The sequence below is a fragment of the Schistocerca cancellata genome, chromosome 2 (assembly GCF_023864275.1).
Source record: "Schistocerca cancellata isolate TAMUIC-IGC-003103 chromosome 2, iqSchCanc2.1, whole genome shotgun sequence".
Taxonomy (NCBI): Eukaryota; Metazoa; Arthropoda; class Insecta; order Orthoptera; family Acrididae; genus Schistocerca; species Schistocerca cancellata.
In genome coordinates, this window is record NC_064627.1 from 754,640,668 (window position 1) to 754,659,276 (window position 18,609).

The following is an 18,609-nucleotide window of genomic DNA, read 5'->3' on the forward strand; positions in this document are numbered from 1 at the left end:
CTGTGTGCAGTGGGTTCCCCACCAACTGACTGCTAAACAGTGCAATACTCGAATAGCACTGTCTTTGAGTCACTGGCAACATTATCATGAGGAGGAATATGGCTTTCTGTCACCTATTGTCAGGTATGAAACATGGTGTCACCATTTTGAACTGGAAAGCAAGCATCAGAGCAAGCACCACCTCCAAAGAAATCAAAGGCTGTGCACACCTGGTAAGGTCATGATGTCTTTCTCTTTTGATCACAAGGGCCCACTGCTTGTCGAGTATCTGGAATGGGCAACCACCATCAATGCCCAGCGTTATCAAACCACTTTACAGAACCTCAGACGACCCATCAAGTTGAAATGCCAAGGCACATTATCCAATGGCATTATCCTCCTGCATATTAATGCCTGCCCACGCACGGCCAATGCAGTGAAAACGACAATGCAGCAGTTTCAGTGGGAAATGCTGGAACATCCACCCTACGGTCCTGACCTTTCACCATTGACTTTCATGTGTCTGGACCTCTAAAACAAGCTATTCGTGGACATCGATTCACAATGGATGACGAAGTGTGTGACTGGGTCCAGGTCTGGATCTGACAGCAGCCTACCAGCTTCTTCAAGGATGGAATCGACCGGCTAGTGTTGCAATTGGATAAATGTGCCAACAGTTTTGGTAATTATTTTTGATTATGTGTACTGTGTATAACTACATTTTTGAGTTAATAAAATCGTTACCATTAATTTTCACTAGTGACCAGGTTTCATTTGAATGCCCCTTATATAATAGAGTACCTTAAAGGCACATCTTATTATTTTTAAAGGATTATAAACTTTGTATGTGGCAGTCGTAACATTCTGACTATATTCAGCAGGATGTCCCACGACTTTTGGATCCAAATTATTATGATAGGAAAGGATTCTAAATGTAGTATTTTGAAATGAGGAACTGATGACTAGGAACAAATATTTAGTTCCTTGTTTACAAAAGTAACTTACACTTTGTAGCAACACACTTTGCTTACAGTAACTGATTAAAATAATGAATGCCAGTTTCAATGCATACATTACAGTGGTGCATAAATTTGGGTGTGATATCTACAATAACTCTCTTGACTGTAATGAAACTTCCTGGCAGATTAAAACTGTGTGCCCGACCGAGACTTGAACTCGGGACCTTTGCCTTTTGCAGGCAAGTGCTCTACCAACTGAGCTACCGAAGCACGACTCACGCCCGGTATTCACAGCTTTACTTCTGCCAGTACCTCGTCTCCTACCTTCCAAACTTTACAGAAGCTCTCCTGCGAACCTTGCAGAACTAGCAATCCTGAAAGAAAGGATATTGCGGAGACATGGCTTAGTCACAGCCTGGGGGATGTTTCCAGAATGAGATTTTCACTTTGCAGCGGAGTGTGCGCTGATATGAAACTTCCTGGCAGATTAAAACTCGGTTGGGCACACAGTTTTAATCTGCCAGGAAGTTTCATATCAGCACACACTCCGCTGCAGAGTGAAAATCTCATTCTGGAAACATCCCCCAGGCTGTGGCTAAGCCATGTCTCTGCAATATCCTTTCTTTCAGGAGTGCTAGTTCTGCAAGGTTCGCAGGAGAGCTTCTGTAAAGTTTGGAAGGTAGGAGACGAGGTACTGGCAGAAGTAAAGCTGTGAGTACCGGGCATTAGCCGTGCTTCGGTAGCTCAGTTGGTAGGCACTTGCCCGCGAAAGGCAAAGGTCCCGAGTTCGAGTCTCGGTTGGGCACACAGTTTTAATCTGCCAGGAAGTTTCATATCAGCGCACACTCTGCTGCACAGTGAAGATCTCATTCTGGACTCTCTTGACTGTTGAACAGTGAGACAGGCAGCTAGGACCCTATCAAACAGTTCCTCTCCAATTGGGGTTTCATACTTCATGTAACCAAAGAGAAAAAAAAAAATCCATAGGAATGAGATCCTGCTATTGCATTGGCCACAGCACTTTCTTCCAATACAGTGATGAGGGTATCTGTTCTGCGGGCACTCAGGGGTTTTAATAGTATAGTGTGATGTTGCACTGTTGTGCTGAAACAAAATCTTGCAACAGACAACTAGTCGCATTTTTTCCAAAAACTGTGACAGCACACCTTGGGTGAATGCCTGGTAACACGTACCATTCAAATGGGACGGCAGCAGATTAGGGCCTAGTAATTGTACTTGTGCAATTGCAGTGTTGTACTGCCTGAAATTTTGATTTTCAACCACTGTTTCCTTATCTCAAAAGACTCAGCTTAGGATCTTCTAATGTCAGTATAATTTTCAGCCTAAAGATTTGGGAAACTCTGTCTCCCTTAACCTGGGCTCCTGTGTAGCTCCTAATTAATTTCAGTTTACTTCTGTTTCTTCTAACAATTCCTTCCCCTCCTTCAAATGAAGGAGTTCCTACATCTGAAAGCTACTGGCTTTTATGACTATATGTACCCACCTTTGAATGGAAATAATGCCTGTTGGAGAGAAAGAGTATTTGTATGATTTTATTGTTTACTGATATGCACATTTTTTTCCAATGCTGTGTGAAGACTAGTTCCAAAAGGCACCAACCTTGTACTAACAGTGTGCCTTTCTTTGCTGATATTTTGTGACTGTCTTTTTTTATCTACACTTAATTGAAATTTCATTTTAGTGAAAATTATTCAGTATATTATCAACTACGAAGCTATAAAAGTGTTGATATTTCTAAAATTAGAGTTTATTTTTCAACAAAAGTACTGCAACTCACAGAAACATACTTATGAACACATACACACATTCTCTATGTTTTACAGAACTTCAACAAACGTAAAAAATTTAGAACTTGTGAAACTAGTCATGTGAATGATGTTAACAGTTGCAGAAACAAATTACAATCACTAAATAAGGAACAAAGCACAGTGATTTTTCTTCTATTTTCGTTTACTTTGTTTAAATAGTAGCAATGTTAAGAGTATATATAGCTTACTACCCAACACGTACCATATATAAAACAGCAGTAATTGTATGTCACTCTTACACAATTGCACTGATTAGCTTGAGCTGACTTCTGCAGTTATTGTATATTAGAGGTATTAGTCCCATGAGGGTAGTCAACCATTTATTCACAGAAATGTTGGCCAATTATCTGACCATCAGTATTTAATAAAATCTACATCTACATCTATACTCTGCAAATACCATGAGGTGCATGGCACAGGGCACATCCCATTGTACCAGTTATTAGGGTTTCTTCACGTATGGAGTGTGGGAAGAATGACTGATCGAATGCCTCTGTGCAAGCAGGAATTATTCTCAAGATCCCTAATGGAGCGATACGTAGGGGGTGGTAGTATATTCCTAGAGTCATCATTTAAAGCCAGATCTTGGAATTTTGTTAGTAGACTTTCTTGAGATAGTTTACATCTATCTTGAAGAGTCTTACATTTCAGTTCCTTCAGTATCTCTGTGACTCTCTCCCATGAATTATGCAAACCTGTGACCATTCATGCTGCCCTACTCTGTACATGTTCAGTACACCCTGTTAGTCCTATCCATTATGGGTCCCACACATTTGAGCAATATTCTAGAACTGGTCGCATGAGTGATTTGTATGCAATCTCCTTTGTAAACTAATTGCACTTCCCCAGTACTTTAGCAATAACCTGATGTCTACCACCTGCTTTACCCATGACTGAACCTATGTGATCATTCCATTTCACGCCCCTACTAAGTATTCCTATGAGTTGCCAATTCCAACAGTGACTCCTGCAGCTTCTTTCAGATAGTACTTCATTATAGATGACTGCATCATTGTCAGCAAGGTCATTAATATACAATATGAACAGCAAGGATCCCAACACACTTCCGTGGGGCACACACAAAGTTACTTCTACATCTGACACTGACTCTCCTTCCAAGTTAACATGCTGTGTGCTCCCTATCAAAAAGTCCTCAAGCCAGTCACATACTTCACTTGATACCCCATATGATCATACTCTTGTCAATAAGCCTAGGTGTGGTACTGAGTCAAATGCTTTTCGGAAATCAATAAATACTGCGTCTACCAGGTTGCCTTGACCCAAGCTTTCAGTATATCATGTGAGAAAAGTGTGAGCTGGGTTTCATATGATTGATGTTTTTGAAATCCAATTCTGATTGGCATTGAGGAGGTTATTCTGTTCAAGATACCTCACTATTCTGAGCTCAGAATATGTTCTAAGATTCTACAACAAATCCATTTCAAGGATATTGGACAGTAATTTTGTGGATCACTTCTACTACCCTTCTTGTGGATGAGTGTGACCTGTGCCTTTTTCCAAGAACTGGATACAGCTTTTGCTCAAGAGATCTGCAATAGATTAGAAGAGAGGCTACAAATTCAGTATAGAATCTGACAGGGATTCCATAGGGGCCCGGAGCTTTGTTCAATTTTAATGTGAAGATTTGATTCATGTCTGATTAATCTCCTCACTTCCTGAATAGGTGCATTAGATTCCTCAGTTTCTAGTATTATTCTGTAACACTTTTAAAAGCAGTATAGGCAATCACTCAAGACATGCTGTTTTCTATAACTATTATTTAGGTAAAATGAACCATGGATACTTGTCACATTGCACAGATGAAAATCATGGCCTGAGGCACATACATCTTTAGTATAAACACGCAAAACTTTATTGATTGTGCAAGGAGAAGCCATTGATTGATTTTATCATTATCTAGACTATAAATTCTTTTAACAAAGTTACATACCTCTGTGAACTGGAGTGAATGTAAGATCATGGTCAAGGAACTGTGCAAACTGCATCAACATTAGGCTGTACCGATTATGTAGATTGCTGATATCAACATGAATTGTAGTGGATATGAGGCGTGGAGAAGGCAATGGACCTCCTGACACCGAGCTCAGCCGTGGTCTCGCTATTGCTGTTAAACAATTTCATTCAGTGATATGCATAAGTATTTCACATTACAGTTAATGATAATTATTATATTTTACTGTGGATGCAGCAGACTGTTATTCTTCCACTAACCAATCCTGAACATTAAAGACTGATACAGTAGGCATTGGAAGATGACTTCTCAGTACACGATATTTCAAAACGCAACTGAAAAAATTCATGTATCAGAGATGGCAAATAGAGAAATAAACCAAGGACAGTAATTCACATCTAGAAACCTCACCGAACAGTATCAAAGAAGCCTACTGTTATGTCACTTACAAAACGCTTGCTTATTTATATATTCTTTTCCTGGGACTCTAGCTGACAGTTTTCAGCTGAGACTGTTGGATGTGTCACACTGTTTTATGAGCAGACAGCTTGCATTGACCATTTTATATTACATCAAGGCTTAATTTCAGTGAATGTAAAATAATGTACAATAAAAATAGGATAAAATTTTACAAGAACATAAAAGGTCTTTATATATATATTACAAATTTCCTGTTATAATGTAACACCCGAAATTTAGTTAGATTTTAAATAGTCACTCTACTGTATACACATTTCTCTCTGAGATATATTTTAAGCAATTATTAAATATTTTAGTTCCTTTTATTTTCTTAATAGATCTAGATAGCTTATTAAAAAACCTTTTCCCAGCTGCACCTAGAGCAATCGTTGTCAGTTTGAGTTTTTGATGTCTTAAGTAATAATGTTTCTTTTCTATTGTTGTATGGTCATGTATACCTTTATCAAGGAGGTAACTGTTACTTGTTTTCACTGCCACTGTGGTAATAGTACATAATCCTGAGAAATCTCTCATCCATATGCTGTTTTGCAGATCTTGGTCTGGTCTGTGCACCTAATTTTTACATGGGGTGTTTAGTGCCACCCTCGCCCCCCTCTGCCATTTCATGCAATACTAAAAATTTGTGCTTCTTAGTTCTTTAATTGCTTCTCTATTTAGTTTAGTATTTACATTATACATTTCCCTCTGTTTGGTTTGAAATTCTGCATACATTGTTTTACACTGGTTTATGATACGATTATTTTGTAGTAGATACTATTTCCATTTTCAGCATTCAGGGTTACTTCCTTTTCAGGCTCTTCCTTCATGTGAGCTGCACAGTTAATTTCACTGTCATCAGTATAAATTGTAAGTTGCTGATTTATACTGCTTGGGAAATCATTTACAAAGAGAATAAATAGTATTGCCCTGAGCATGAAACCTTGTTTGACCATTTGTAGCTCAAATCTGTAACTGATTATATTTTCTCATCAGTATGTCTGACTTCCGTACATTGTTTTCCATTTGTCATGTACAATTTTACTATGGAGTAGCATTTACTTTGCATCCCATCCCAATACAGCTTCTTCATTAGCTTGTAATGACCTTTGTCACCGTACACTGTGACAGTCGGTCAGGAGCCATAATCAACACTATACATTTGAGAGATTAAAGAATTTTCTTCAGTCTGAAGGAAACGTAATATAAAAACAAACATGCAATTAAAGTAGAAATTAATTAACTACTGCCACTGTTCAAACATACAAAAGACATATACATTCAAATTAATGCTAAAAGAAAACAGAAAAGTACATGAATTATTTAAGTGCTTGCCTCACCTAGTTATCACAAAATAACTCTTCAAAATATCCCACAAAACATGTAAATGGATTCTGGACATTTGTTCCAACAACGAAACGATAGGCCCAATCCAGTCATACAGTACAGTGGTGCAATGAAACAATGCAGTAACATAATTTATGATTTTTTAGCCAAAGAGTGAGGATGTTAAAGTATCACAAAGTTAAATACTTAATTGTTGGTACCATATTAGGATACTACTGTGATGAGTTGTTTAAGAAATACTTTTAGAAAAATAAAAATCCCATAAGCTTATAACATAGACTTGTCAGTAAGGTAAAGATCAAGCAATCCCAATAACAACAGGCTACATTTAACATGGTTAAATTATCAGGGCTCCACCAAATTAAAATATTAACCCCATTCCTTGTTTATATTTATCACAGAATAACAGTATCTACATTTGCAACAATATAGTTTTGTCTACAATACACATTGCTACTAGCGAATTGTATGAAAAGGAAAATTTACTAAAAACAATACGAGATAAGGAAAGTTGCTACTCCCCATATAGCGGAGATGCTGAGCCATGATAGGCACAATAAAAAGATTCACACAATCATAGCTTTCAGCCATTAAGGCCTTTGTCAGCAGTAGACACACACACACACACACACACACACACACACACACACACACACACACACACACACAAGCACAATTTACACACACATCTCCAGTCTCTGAGAGCTGAAACTACCAAATTTACTATGAGAAACTACCAAATTTACTAAGAGGACTATAAAATTATGAGACTAAATTGGTGGCCATTACTTACCTTCAGGGGGAAAAATTCTTAGTACTACTAATAAATTCATTTAAAAGTACAAGAAACTATCCTAGCTTTTGGGACTAATATGATGTGTGATCAAAAAGTAACATGAATTTTCATTTTTTTAAAATAATCTTTATTTATTCATCAGCGTAACTTCATCCCATCTAAAGTAATTCCCCTGAGATATAATATATTGGTGCCAGCACTTATTACAATTTTGAAAGCACTTCTGGAACTCAATTTTCTTTGTGGCGTTCAGCTCCTTCAGCAATTCTGTTTTTCTCTTATCAATGGTGACCAAACATTATCCTTTCCTGGTTCTCTTTAGCTTTGGGAGTAGAAAATAGCAGGTCAGGTTCAGCAAATGTGGTTGCTGAGGCAACACAACAGTTTTATTTTTTTGTCAAAGAAGTCATGAACAGGGATTGAGGTGCGAGCAGGAGTATTATCATGATGCAATTTCCACAAGCAGTTGCCACAATTCTGGTTGTTTTCTTTGGACTGCTTCATGCAAACGGCTCTTAACTAGAAGGTAGAATTCCTTATTGACCGAATGACTATAAGGCAGGAACTCATGATGCACTATCTCATTGTAATCTAAGAAAATATTGAGAAAAACCTTCACATGTGATCAAACTTATCAAAATTTTATCAGCCTTGACTCTTCATGCAGTTTCTATTGGGATGACTGGGCCTTGGCTTCAACGTCATACCGCATATCCATGGTTTGTCACCTGTTATAACCTTCTTTAAATGTTCTGGATTGTCATTGGCTTCATTCAGCAATTTCTGAATGATGTCTAATGATGTCATTTTTGGTCTAAGTTCAACAATTTCAGAAAAAACTTCGTTGCTACACATTTTGTGGCCCAGAATAAACTTTGCTGCTACACATTTCATGGCAAAAAGTCCAAAGACATTGCTTTTCATGAGCCAAAGGCCATGCTAATATCATCAGCAACCTCTGTGATGGTGATTTGGTGACCTTCCAGAACAATTTTCTTTATTTCTTCCACATTGTTGTCAGTAACTGATGTGCCAGGGTGTCCAGGGCTGTTGTCATCTTCAACATCTACTCGACCCTCTTTGATATTTTTATAGCACTCACAAATTCTTGTCTGACTCATAGCAGAGTCATCAAAAGTCGCAGTCAACATTTCGAATATGGTGCTGCACTTTATTCCATTTTCAAGCAAAATTTAACAGAAATTCTTTGATCCGTCTTTTCAATAAGTAATAATTTGATGAATGCTCCAAAAATAGCCTTTTCGACTATCAACAATAAACTAAATATTCAAAACAGCTGAAAATGGATACGTATATCAGGTACATGTGTACAAACAAGACAAAAAAACTGAAAATTGGGCAAATAAATCCCACAAAATTAAAAAATTCCTATTGCTTTTTGATCACACCTCATATTTCCAAATGGTAGTATATTCAGCAATTCTGCAACAATTTTATTGCTGTCAGTCATGCAGCCAACATTAGTATTCTGCCCTAGAATCTAGATTATCACACAATTACAAAAGCTGTAGCTAACACAAAATGTTTTAATATTCTCCTGAATTTCCAGGGATTCTGATTTTTTGCTTTATTGGTGACACAAGTGCTTCAGCAGAATAAAATACCTCACTCTGAATCTTAGAAAGGAAAGTAGTGTTTGAATGAAAATTGTGTTAGGTATGATATTTTGGTTGAATGAATCATAGTTCAACAAACTGATTTATATTATTAGCAACAAATACTATTAAGAGTAACTGTACTGAGATATGAGTAAAAATTGCAAGGAATTTCAAGAGGTCTTTGTGAGATGTTTGGTTACCTACTTCACACAATATTCACTCTGCTTTTTTATGAATAAATACAGTATTTACTTCGGCTACACTGCCCCAAAAGATAACACCATAAGACAATAGGGAGTAACAGTATGCAAAACATGGCGGACTTAACTACTTCTATGGTGAAAAGTGTTCTGATTGTCAGTAAAGGAGAAGAAAGGTACTGAAAATATATCTTGTTTCAATGAGCATCCTGAATTAATGGAGAGTAATTTATATGCATACACGAATACAATAACATCTGTTCATAAGTATGTTAATCAGATTGCCTGTTTACCATTCATGCTAAGTGATATTATTTCCACTTCACTAAGTAAAAAGGTAAAAAAAGGATGAAAAGCTTACTGATTCAATCAGTCTGCTCAGATTCACTATAGACCACTGACCAGTTCCTACAGCCTATGATAACAAGAGCATGAGATATAAGTGATAGGAAAGTAATAAACTGTTTGATATGGACATACTTTGAAAAGTACAGTAGTCATACATACGTACATACATGCATAATATTGTACACTAATAATGAAGGTTCTGGGACTTGCTCCCAGTATTTTACCCTGCCCCTTTTAGAATTTGAAAGAGAGCATTCCAGTCAACATTGTCAAAAGCTTTCTCTAAGTCTACAAATACTACAAACATAGGTTTGCCTTTCCTTAACCTACCTTCTATGAAAAGTCATAGGGTCAGTATTGCCTCGCATGTTCCGACATTGCTGAGCATAGTGTCTTTAATTGTAATTAATACAATTAATCAATTTCATTGTTTCAATTGTAATAATGCTGAATCCCATCTCCCAATATAACTGCAGCCACTAAGAGTGAGTCCCAGGCCCTAGCTTGTACAGCGACATGAATGTGTTGCCAACCTTACGCATCTCACAAGGCGACACATGCAAAGATCAGAGCCTTGGAGAGACTTTGCAGACACGCTGCACTTCAAAGGAGTGTGTATAGTAATAGTATGCGTTAAAATAAATTGAGAGGACAAGCTTTAACTATGAATTATGTTTATATGTACTGTTACTGTCTTCTTATGGCAAAAGGAAAATGTATCTATTCTCTTAAATGTTATGTGAATAAATTTAAAAATCAAATGCAAGCTACATACCATTCTCGTAGGCTGCAGGTAAAAGGCGAGCAAATGTGCTAGTGCTCTTGCCGAGATTAGGGTTACGCAGATTGTTGCACCTGCCAGTGATGCTGCGGTATGGGTATGCTGGATCACATGGAGCTCGGTCTTCTGGTGCATCACAGTCTGGTGAATATTCTCCAGCTGGTATGAATGGCCTGATGTCTATACTCTGCAGGCCATTTGTGACAAAATCATCTCCTAAATCTGCAGAGAAGCCTAGGATATCATCTCTTACAGCATCGAACAGAGCCTGTCGGCGACTTCTTCGTAGTCTAAAAACATATAATCAAAACATTGACTGAAACAATTTCCCATTAACATTAATTGCATATTTCACTTTTAAGTCACTATAGTACGTTAAAATGAATGAAACAGTTCTGTGTAAAATGAGTACTATATTCAACAGTTCACTATCCATACTTTGCTTATAACATCTGTCCACAAAATTCCAGACATGCTGTACAGTCTAGCCTTCTGTCTAGCATCTGGGAGGAAATCAATGTCCTACACGACAATGAATTTTATTATTATTGTTGTTGTTTATAAAATTGGAGTTGGAGAATGGAATAAGGATGTTGTAACTGATTATGAAGGTTATACATAAAGCATTTGTCCAAAAAGACTAAAGCAGTGTGTATAAAATTATCAGTAGCAGTGCATCTTTTCTTATTAAAGGATAACAGATTTTGAGTTAATGTGTGGTTGGGGAATAGTGAAGAAGGAAGAACACTTTAAGCTTGATTCCTAACTGTTTCTCACAGTGCACGGATAAATGTCACATATCGTTCCCAAACACTCACACTAAAGTGCCAATGAGAATATGTAATGTTGGTGGAGTTTTATCAAATACGTTCAACATGTTTACAACAGGAAAAAACAAACCTAGTGCATATTGACTAATTTCCTCTGCAGAGAAATACATATTTGTAGCACTGAAAGATAACAGAATAGGATTCTTCTGTACCATTCAAGGCTGTACAAGGTAGGCCTACTCCATATCAACGGGACCACTCTTCTTGTAAAATGCACTTCCCACAAGGGTTAGGACAGAACTGATGGCCAGTATAGAAATAACAGTTCCAAAAGCTACAGTTGTGTCATGTACTGTTATATGTTTCTATCAACAAAATGAATTTTTGCATCCTGAAGTTAAGTACTGACCAGTAATTCCATCTCATAATTTTACAGTTTTTGCAAGTGATTATTCCCTTTTTATACAAGTTCTCACAATGTCTTAAAAACAGGTCATTTGGCCTTGTCATCAGTAGCAGCTAGGGTAATCTTAACTGGCTTGTAGTCTGATTTCTAGTGCTGTTGTTCAAATAGACAGGCCATAGAACCTCCAGAATAGGTAGTGTGCAGTTCTTATTTCTTTTCTATTGCTGTTAGTATGGGACCCTTTATTTGTTACGGGATGACTCACATGCTCAACTGTGAAACTATGTAGGATCTCTACTTACTGGGCACCACGGAGTGCAATCATTGTTGTTTGCAAGTCATCTCTTTGTGAACAATATGTTATCAAATCTAGGGAGGACCACCACTTTGTCTCACTGCACTGCCCTCGATGTATAAAAACATTGTTGTCTCCATGTCACTGGTCTAAGTTAGTCCAGACAAACGAGGTTATTATTTCATCCACAAAGGATGCCATTTTGAGGACTGTGGTTGAAAATTAAATACAAATAAAACACTTTTGCTTCAGACACACATTTCTTATTCCAGCATATGGCTCACTAGCTCCCAGCATCACTTTCAGGTAGTGAATTACAGAATTACATGCTTGGCACCAATGTGGAGCACAGATACCTTTTCGCAGCAGGAGGCCAAGTGAGAAATAGGTTATGCTTTATCTTTTGAGGAAAAGTAGAATCAAGTAGGTACTGCAGACTGCTATTCACTGTACACGTTCTTCATTGTACATGAGATATCACACTTGCGGCAACATCAAGACAACAAGACCGACACAATTTGAAACAGTGTGAGCATTAAAGTTTAAGGATATTTTTTTTACAAAGTATATGTTATTTTTGTACCCTTGTTCTTTGTTAGTCAAGTTTGGTTCTATGTTTGTATTGTACTGTAGAGTTTACACATGTGTTCAGTTAACATATATTAATTTTGAAAGTAAAGTGTGTAGTACATTCAAATCAAGTATACATCATTTTACTGAAGAGGAAATCAGTTTCCTACAGTGCTGACATCAAACCGAACAATTATCTTCTACAAGTGTATTGCTATAAACCGATCACAATGGCTTCTAGCAATTCCACTTCTGTAAAAGAAGAACCTCAAACTCAACAGCAAGATTCTACTGCAACACCTGCAGTGACTGCAAGCAATGGCAACCACATGGGCATTAGGAATGTCAAGATTCTCCCATTTTAGCCTACAAATGTTCAATTGTGGTTAACAAAAGTGGAAGACATCTTCGTTTCCACAGTATTATGTTGGACATGGAACAATTCATGTAGTTACTGCACAACTTGACTTAAGTGTTAGTGAACAACTAGCAGACATGTTTCTCTAAACAGGCTTTCACAGTTGTAAAGCAAACAATTTTGCAGCATTTTGTGCTGCTGCCAGAATCACTTTTGCATAAGATCACTGATAGTGAAGCGGGTGCCAATGGTACCCCCTCCCAAGTGCTCCATTCACAGCGTGTGCTGGCTGGATAGGGCCTACAGTCAGAACAAATCTTCACAGATATGCCTATAGATAAACTCGCATGCAAAGCTGATGCTATTGCTATTCCTTAGACAGAAGTTAATGTGAGAGCAATTGTGTCAGAGTTTATGGTGGGTCGCCCTGACCAAACATAGCAGTGGCAGTTGCTTTGGGTGGCCCTGCATTGTGGATTACAATGCTACCATCCCACAATTCAATGCTGGAGCCATCTATGAGTAACTTAGTCAATGAGTTAGCTCACCTCAATGCTAGGCTGCAGAAGCAGGAAGAGGCAATGCATGCACCCATAAGCAAAGATCAAGGCTGCAAATGGTGTCAGTTTCACTGATGTTTTGGTAAGGCTGCAACCAGATAATCCAAGCCATGTGCCTACACAAACTCCAAAGATGAGTGCCAGAAGGTCTGTGCACTCATCACCACCAGTTGACGCACATACAATCAATGCAAAAGACACAGTTTCTGCAGATTTGCCCTATGTGTACCTTCACTGTGGCGGACGTTGGCCTTGCTGTCTTGGGTGTTTACTTCTTAATTATTTCTCGGTACTGCCTGATTCAGTGAATCAGTGTCTATTTGTAAAGCTACACTCTCCTGTTCACTCTACTGCACCAGTTCACATGTTGTGTGATGATGGTGGGTTACATCACATGAATATTTCTGTATTGACTGTGCCGGCTACATCAACCCAACAATGTTTGCTATCACATCAACTTCCATGTGCAACACACATGCATTCATTACACGACTAGAATCCAACAAAGGTTTTCACTGCTGTTGCCAGATTACAGGAGAGTTGTCAGTTAATGACAGTACAAATCTCAGAGATCTAAGCTCTCCACAAGGAGGAACTGAGTGCCATTATGTTGCTGCATGAGGATAATGCCTTGCTGCATCAGTGGATCTCCACCATTTTCCAAATAACTAAATGCGGCCGAACTTCACTGTACGGCCCCTACATGAGATCTGTGTCTCACCACCATCAACTCTCCTCCAGCTGACACTGGATGATGACCTTGGCCTGTGGCTGCTACAGGAATTCCCAGTGCTTACAGACCCAGTCTTGGCTACGTGTAACCACTGCCAATCAACCCAACATTTCGTTCTCACTACCCCTGGCTATCCTGTTGCTGTGAAGCCCAGATTTCCACCTCCGGATAAACTGCAAGTGGCTGAGTCAGAATTTAATAAGATGCTTTCCGATAGTTCAGTGGTTTTTTATCTCACAATTAAAAAAAAATAATAATGATGATTTCTGATGTTTTTGTGACAGCTACAAAGGGGTGAACTGCCCCTACCAACTCAGACAGGTGTCCTGGACCAAACATGATTGATTTCAACAGCAATGTGGCCGATGTATGTGTCGTGAGTGTTGTCAATTGTGCCACAGCTTTTTCTCCGATTCCAGTGGCTAAGAAAGACAAACATAAAAGTGCCATTACAACACTATTCAGACTTTGCGAGCACAACACTACACCTTTTGGTTTGTGTAATGCCATGCAAACTTGGCAAGGCTTTATGCATAGGCCCTCCATGGGTTGTTGTTTATCTTTTGCTATAGGGATGATCTTTTGATCTTCTCAAAGAGCCATGGGGAAAACTGACAACTTTGCGTCCAGTGTTCAAGAGTTTGAGAAATGCACATTTACCAGACAAAAAGTTCAGTTTCTCAGATGTACTGTTTGTTTGTTTTGTTTTACGGCACAAAAACAATTAGGATCATACATGCCCAAGTCAAACTGTAGAACATGAAGAGAGGAGTTAAAAACGACTACACATCAATTCCAGTCAACAGAGGAGAAGACAGCTAAACACAGGGACATGGAGAAAGGTCTATAAAATAGGCCATAGAGAAACGGATGTCCAGAACTAAAAGTTAAATGGTCTTCACCATACTGCTACAACAGATGAAAAGTACACGGCGGTCAACAGTCCATGCGTCATTCACTAAAACTGCCCCAACTCAGATGGCAAACACATACAGGAATATAAGCAGTTAAAAAGAGGGCATTCCATCAGGAAATGGCAGACAGTCAAAAATTGAGTGCAATGTGCACAATGTGGTGGGGGAGCACCGCTTTGGTGAAGGCTAAAAAAAACTGCCCAATACGCAGCTTAGTTAAAATGATGTCCTTGTGGTGAGAGGGCCAAGAGGAGGTCATCCAAGCCACTGGGAGAGGCTTGATGACCCGGAGCTTGTTCCCATCAATGGTAGATCAGTGGTGATGCCAAAGTGACACCACTTACTGACAGACAGCAACATAGAGATCATCAGAGGGAATGTACGATCAAGTGCACTGAGTTATGAGCCTTGGCAGCAGTGTCAGCGGCCTCGTTTCCTGTCAGACTGACATGACCAGGAACCCACATCACAGTGGCTCCAACAAGAGTGAGAAAGTGACAGCTTTCCTAGACCTGTTACACTACAGGATGGATGGTGTACAGCAAACAGAGGCTTTGAAGGGCACTGAGAGTCTGAGCAGATGACGCAATTGAAAAGTCTGTTTCGCCAGATGTACTGCATGGCCCGATACAGGGCGAAGAGCTCTGCTTTAAATACTGAGTAATGTTCTGGGTCAGTCTGAAAGCCATCAGTGTTCACAAAGGTACTATCGTGAAGTTCCATGCAAAGGTCATGAAACTGCAGGTGATAGAGCTAGGTTGGAGCGGTGTCTTTAGAAAGCGAATGGAGGCGAAGGTGAACAAGGTCCGCTGCACGAAACCAAGGTGGTGAAAGGTTCACACCTGCCAGCAGAGTTGCAGGTGGTGTGAAGTTAAGCTGCCGGAGCAAGAGCCAAAAGCAACTCCACGAGGTAACAGAGAAGAGGGATGCAACCCATACAGGCAATCAAAGGAGTCATCGAAGAAGGAGGCTTAGGGTGGGTGGCCACCCATGGCAGACAAACGGCACGCATATCCGCTGAGGAGAAAGTCACGGCGGTAGGACAGAGGTAGTTCAGCAGCTTCTTCATACAGACTCAATTGGGCTAGTGTAAAAGGTGCTAGTGCCAAATGGATGTCACAATGGTGGATAGTATTGAGATGGCATAAGATGAATGGATGGGCAGATGCATAAACAAAAGATCAATAGTCTAGTTTTGAATGGACAAGGGACCGGTACAAATGGAGAAGGGCGGCTTGATCTGCATCCCAGGAAGTACCATTGAGGACATGTAGTACATTGAGGGAGCACATAAAGTGAATTGCAAGGTAAGACACATGGGAGTATGAACAAAGTTTCCTATCGAGCATGAGCCCCAGGAATTTTGTAGTTTCAACGAACAGAAGAGCAGCAGGCCCAAGATGTAAAGATGGTGGAAGAAACCAACTATGCCGCCAGACATTCACACAAACAGTTTTGTCAGTGGAAAAATGAAAGCCACTGTCGATACTCCATGAGTAAAGACGATCGAGACATTGCTAAAGTCGCCACTCAATGAGACAAGACCGTGGAAAACTGCCACAGTGGCAAAATCGTCAATGAAAAGGGAGCTGCAGATGCCCAGCGGGAGACACGCCATTATGGGGTTGATGGCGGCAGCAAAGGGGACAACACTCAGTACGGAACCCTGATGCACTATTTACTTGGATAAAGGTGTCCAACAAGGCAGAACCCACACGTACCTTGAAAACTTGATCTTTTAAGAATTCCTTAAAGAAACGGGGCAGGCGGCCATGGAAGCCCCACATGTAGAGAGTAGGAGGATACCAGTCCATCAGCAGGTGTCATAGGCTTTCTCCAAATTGAAAAACATTGCCAAAGTCTGGGATTTCTGCAGAAAACCATTCATGTCATGGATGGACAAAGTAATGAAATGATCAAATTCACAATGACACACTCGAAATCCACACAGTGCAATGGTTAGTAAATTGTGAGACTTGAGTTACATACCAGACAGGCATATATCATGTGTTCCATCACCTTGCAAACACAGCTGGTGAGAGAAATGGGGCACCAGCTAGAAGGAAGGTGTTCATCCTTACAGGGCTCAGGTATGGGTATGACAGTGGTTTCATGGTAGTGTCTGGGAAATGTGCCCTCTGCCCAGTTGCAGTCATATGTATTAAGCAGAAATTGCTTGCCCCCAAGAGAAAGGTGCTGCAACATCTGAATGCGAACTGTGTCTGGTCCTAGGTTGGAGGAGTGGGATGAAGTAATAAAGGTGGCATTGTTACACTCACAATTCTGAGAAGAGAAGGGTATCGCCCGAGCCTCCTCCACCTGTTTGTAATGGAGGAAGGTATGGTGATAATGGGAGGAGCTCAAAATCTCTGCAAAATTGTGGCCAGGTGCTGGAGATAGCAGTAGAGTGCACAATGACATTGTCTGCTACTGTCAGGCTGGAAATTGGGGAATGGATCTTGGTCCCAGAGAGCCGTCAGAGGCAGGCCAACACAATGGATGAGGTAGTGGAACTGTTAAAAGAACTAGTGAATGAAATCCAGCTAGCTTTTTTGCTATCCTGAAGAATGTGATAACACTGTGCACCCATCTGTTTATAATGAACACAGTTTGCCATTGTAGGATCGCAGTTAAGAATGCAGAGAGCACTTTTCTATGGATAAATTGTCACAGTATGCCTCTGTCCAACAAGGGACCAGGATACTGCATGGTAAAGAGGAAGTGCAAGGAATGGAACATTCTGCAGTGGTAAGGATAATGTTTGTAAGATATTCCACCTGGTGATCACAACTGAGGAAATGTTGTTCGTCAAGGAGGAGTAAGGCCTCCAGTTGGCCTTAGTAAGCTGCCATTTGGGTAAGCTGCCATTTGGGTAAGCTGCCACTGGCAGAGGTGGCATAGGAGTCAGCAATATATAAGACACAATATATCATGTAAAACAAAGTGGGAATTAAATCAAAATGTTAGAAGTAGTCAAAATCAAGCTACAGTAGCCCATTACAAAAAAGTATTGTAAGGTGCTTAAAAATGTTATTAGGAAGGCAAAGAGTGTGTGGTATGCAAATAGACCAGCTAATTCACAGGATAAAATTAAAACCATATGGTCAGTTGTGAAGGAAGTGTCTGGTAAGCAGCACAAGCTTGACAACATAAAGTCAGTTCGTGGTAAAATTATTTCTGTTACTGATAAATCAGATACATGTACAGTATTTAACAATCATTTTCTGAGAATTGCTGGTGAATTAAATAAAAATTTAGTTTCTACAGGGAATCATATAACTTTCTTGGCAAATACCTTTCCGAGATTGATGTCTGAAATACTCCTCTGTGACACATACAAGGGGCAGATTGAGTCAATAATTAAATCACTGAAGACTAAAAATTCTCATGGATATGATGGAGTGCCTAGCAGAATATTAAAGTACTGTGCGGCACATGTTAGCCCCGTATTTAGCCTTATTTGTAATTTTTTCTTTGTGAATGGTCAGTTTCCTGAATGATTAAAGTACTCAGAAGTAAAGCTGCTTTATAAAAAGAGAGAAAGGGGTAATGTAGACAATTTTAGACCTATTTCTATGCACCAGTGTTTGATAAAGTTATTTAAAAGGCTATGTATATAAGGATAATTGATCATTTTATATCACACGATTTGCTGTCAAATGTACAGTTCAGCTTTAGAAGTTGTTTAACAACTGAAAATGCTATATTCTTTTTTCT

At 39.3% G+C, this 18,609-nt stretch overlaps 1 protein-coding gene across 1 annotated transcript in view; it reads right to left on the reverse strand.

The window, feature by feature from the left end:
* Positions 1-18,609, reverse strand: part of LOC126162579 (uncharacterized) — a 384,276-nt gene that overhangs the window by 60,404 nt on the left and 305,263 nt on the right. Inside the window, exons 16-17 of the mRNA XM_049919174.1 lie at positions 10,281-10,576; positions 4,719-4,892 (exon numbers count right to left, since the gene is read on the reverse strand). Coding sequence (XP_049775131.1) covers positions 4,719-4,892; positions 10,281-10,576 — 470 coding nt within the window. The remainder of the gene's footprint in view (positions 1-4,718; positions 4,893-10,280; positions 10,577-18,609) is intronic.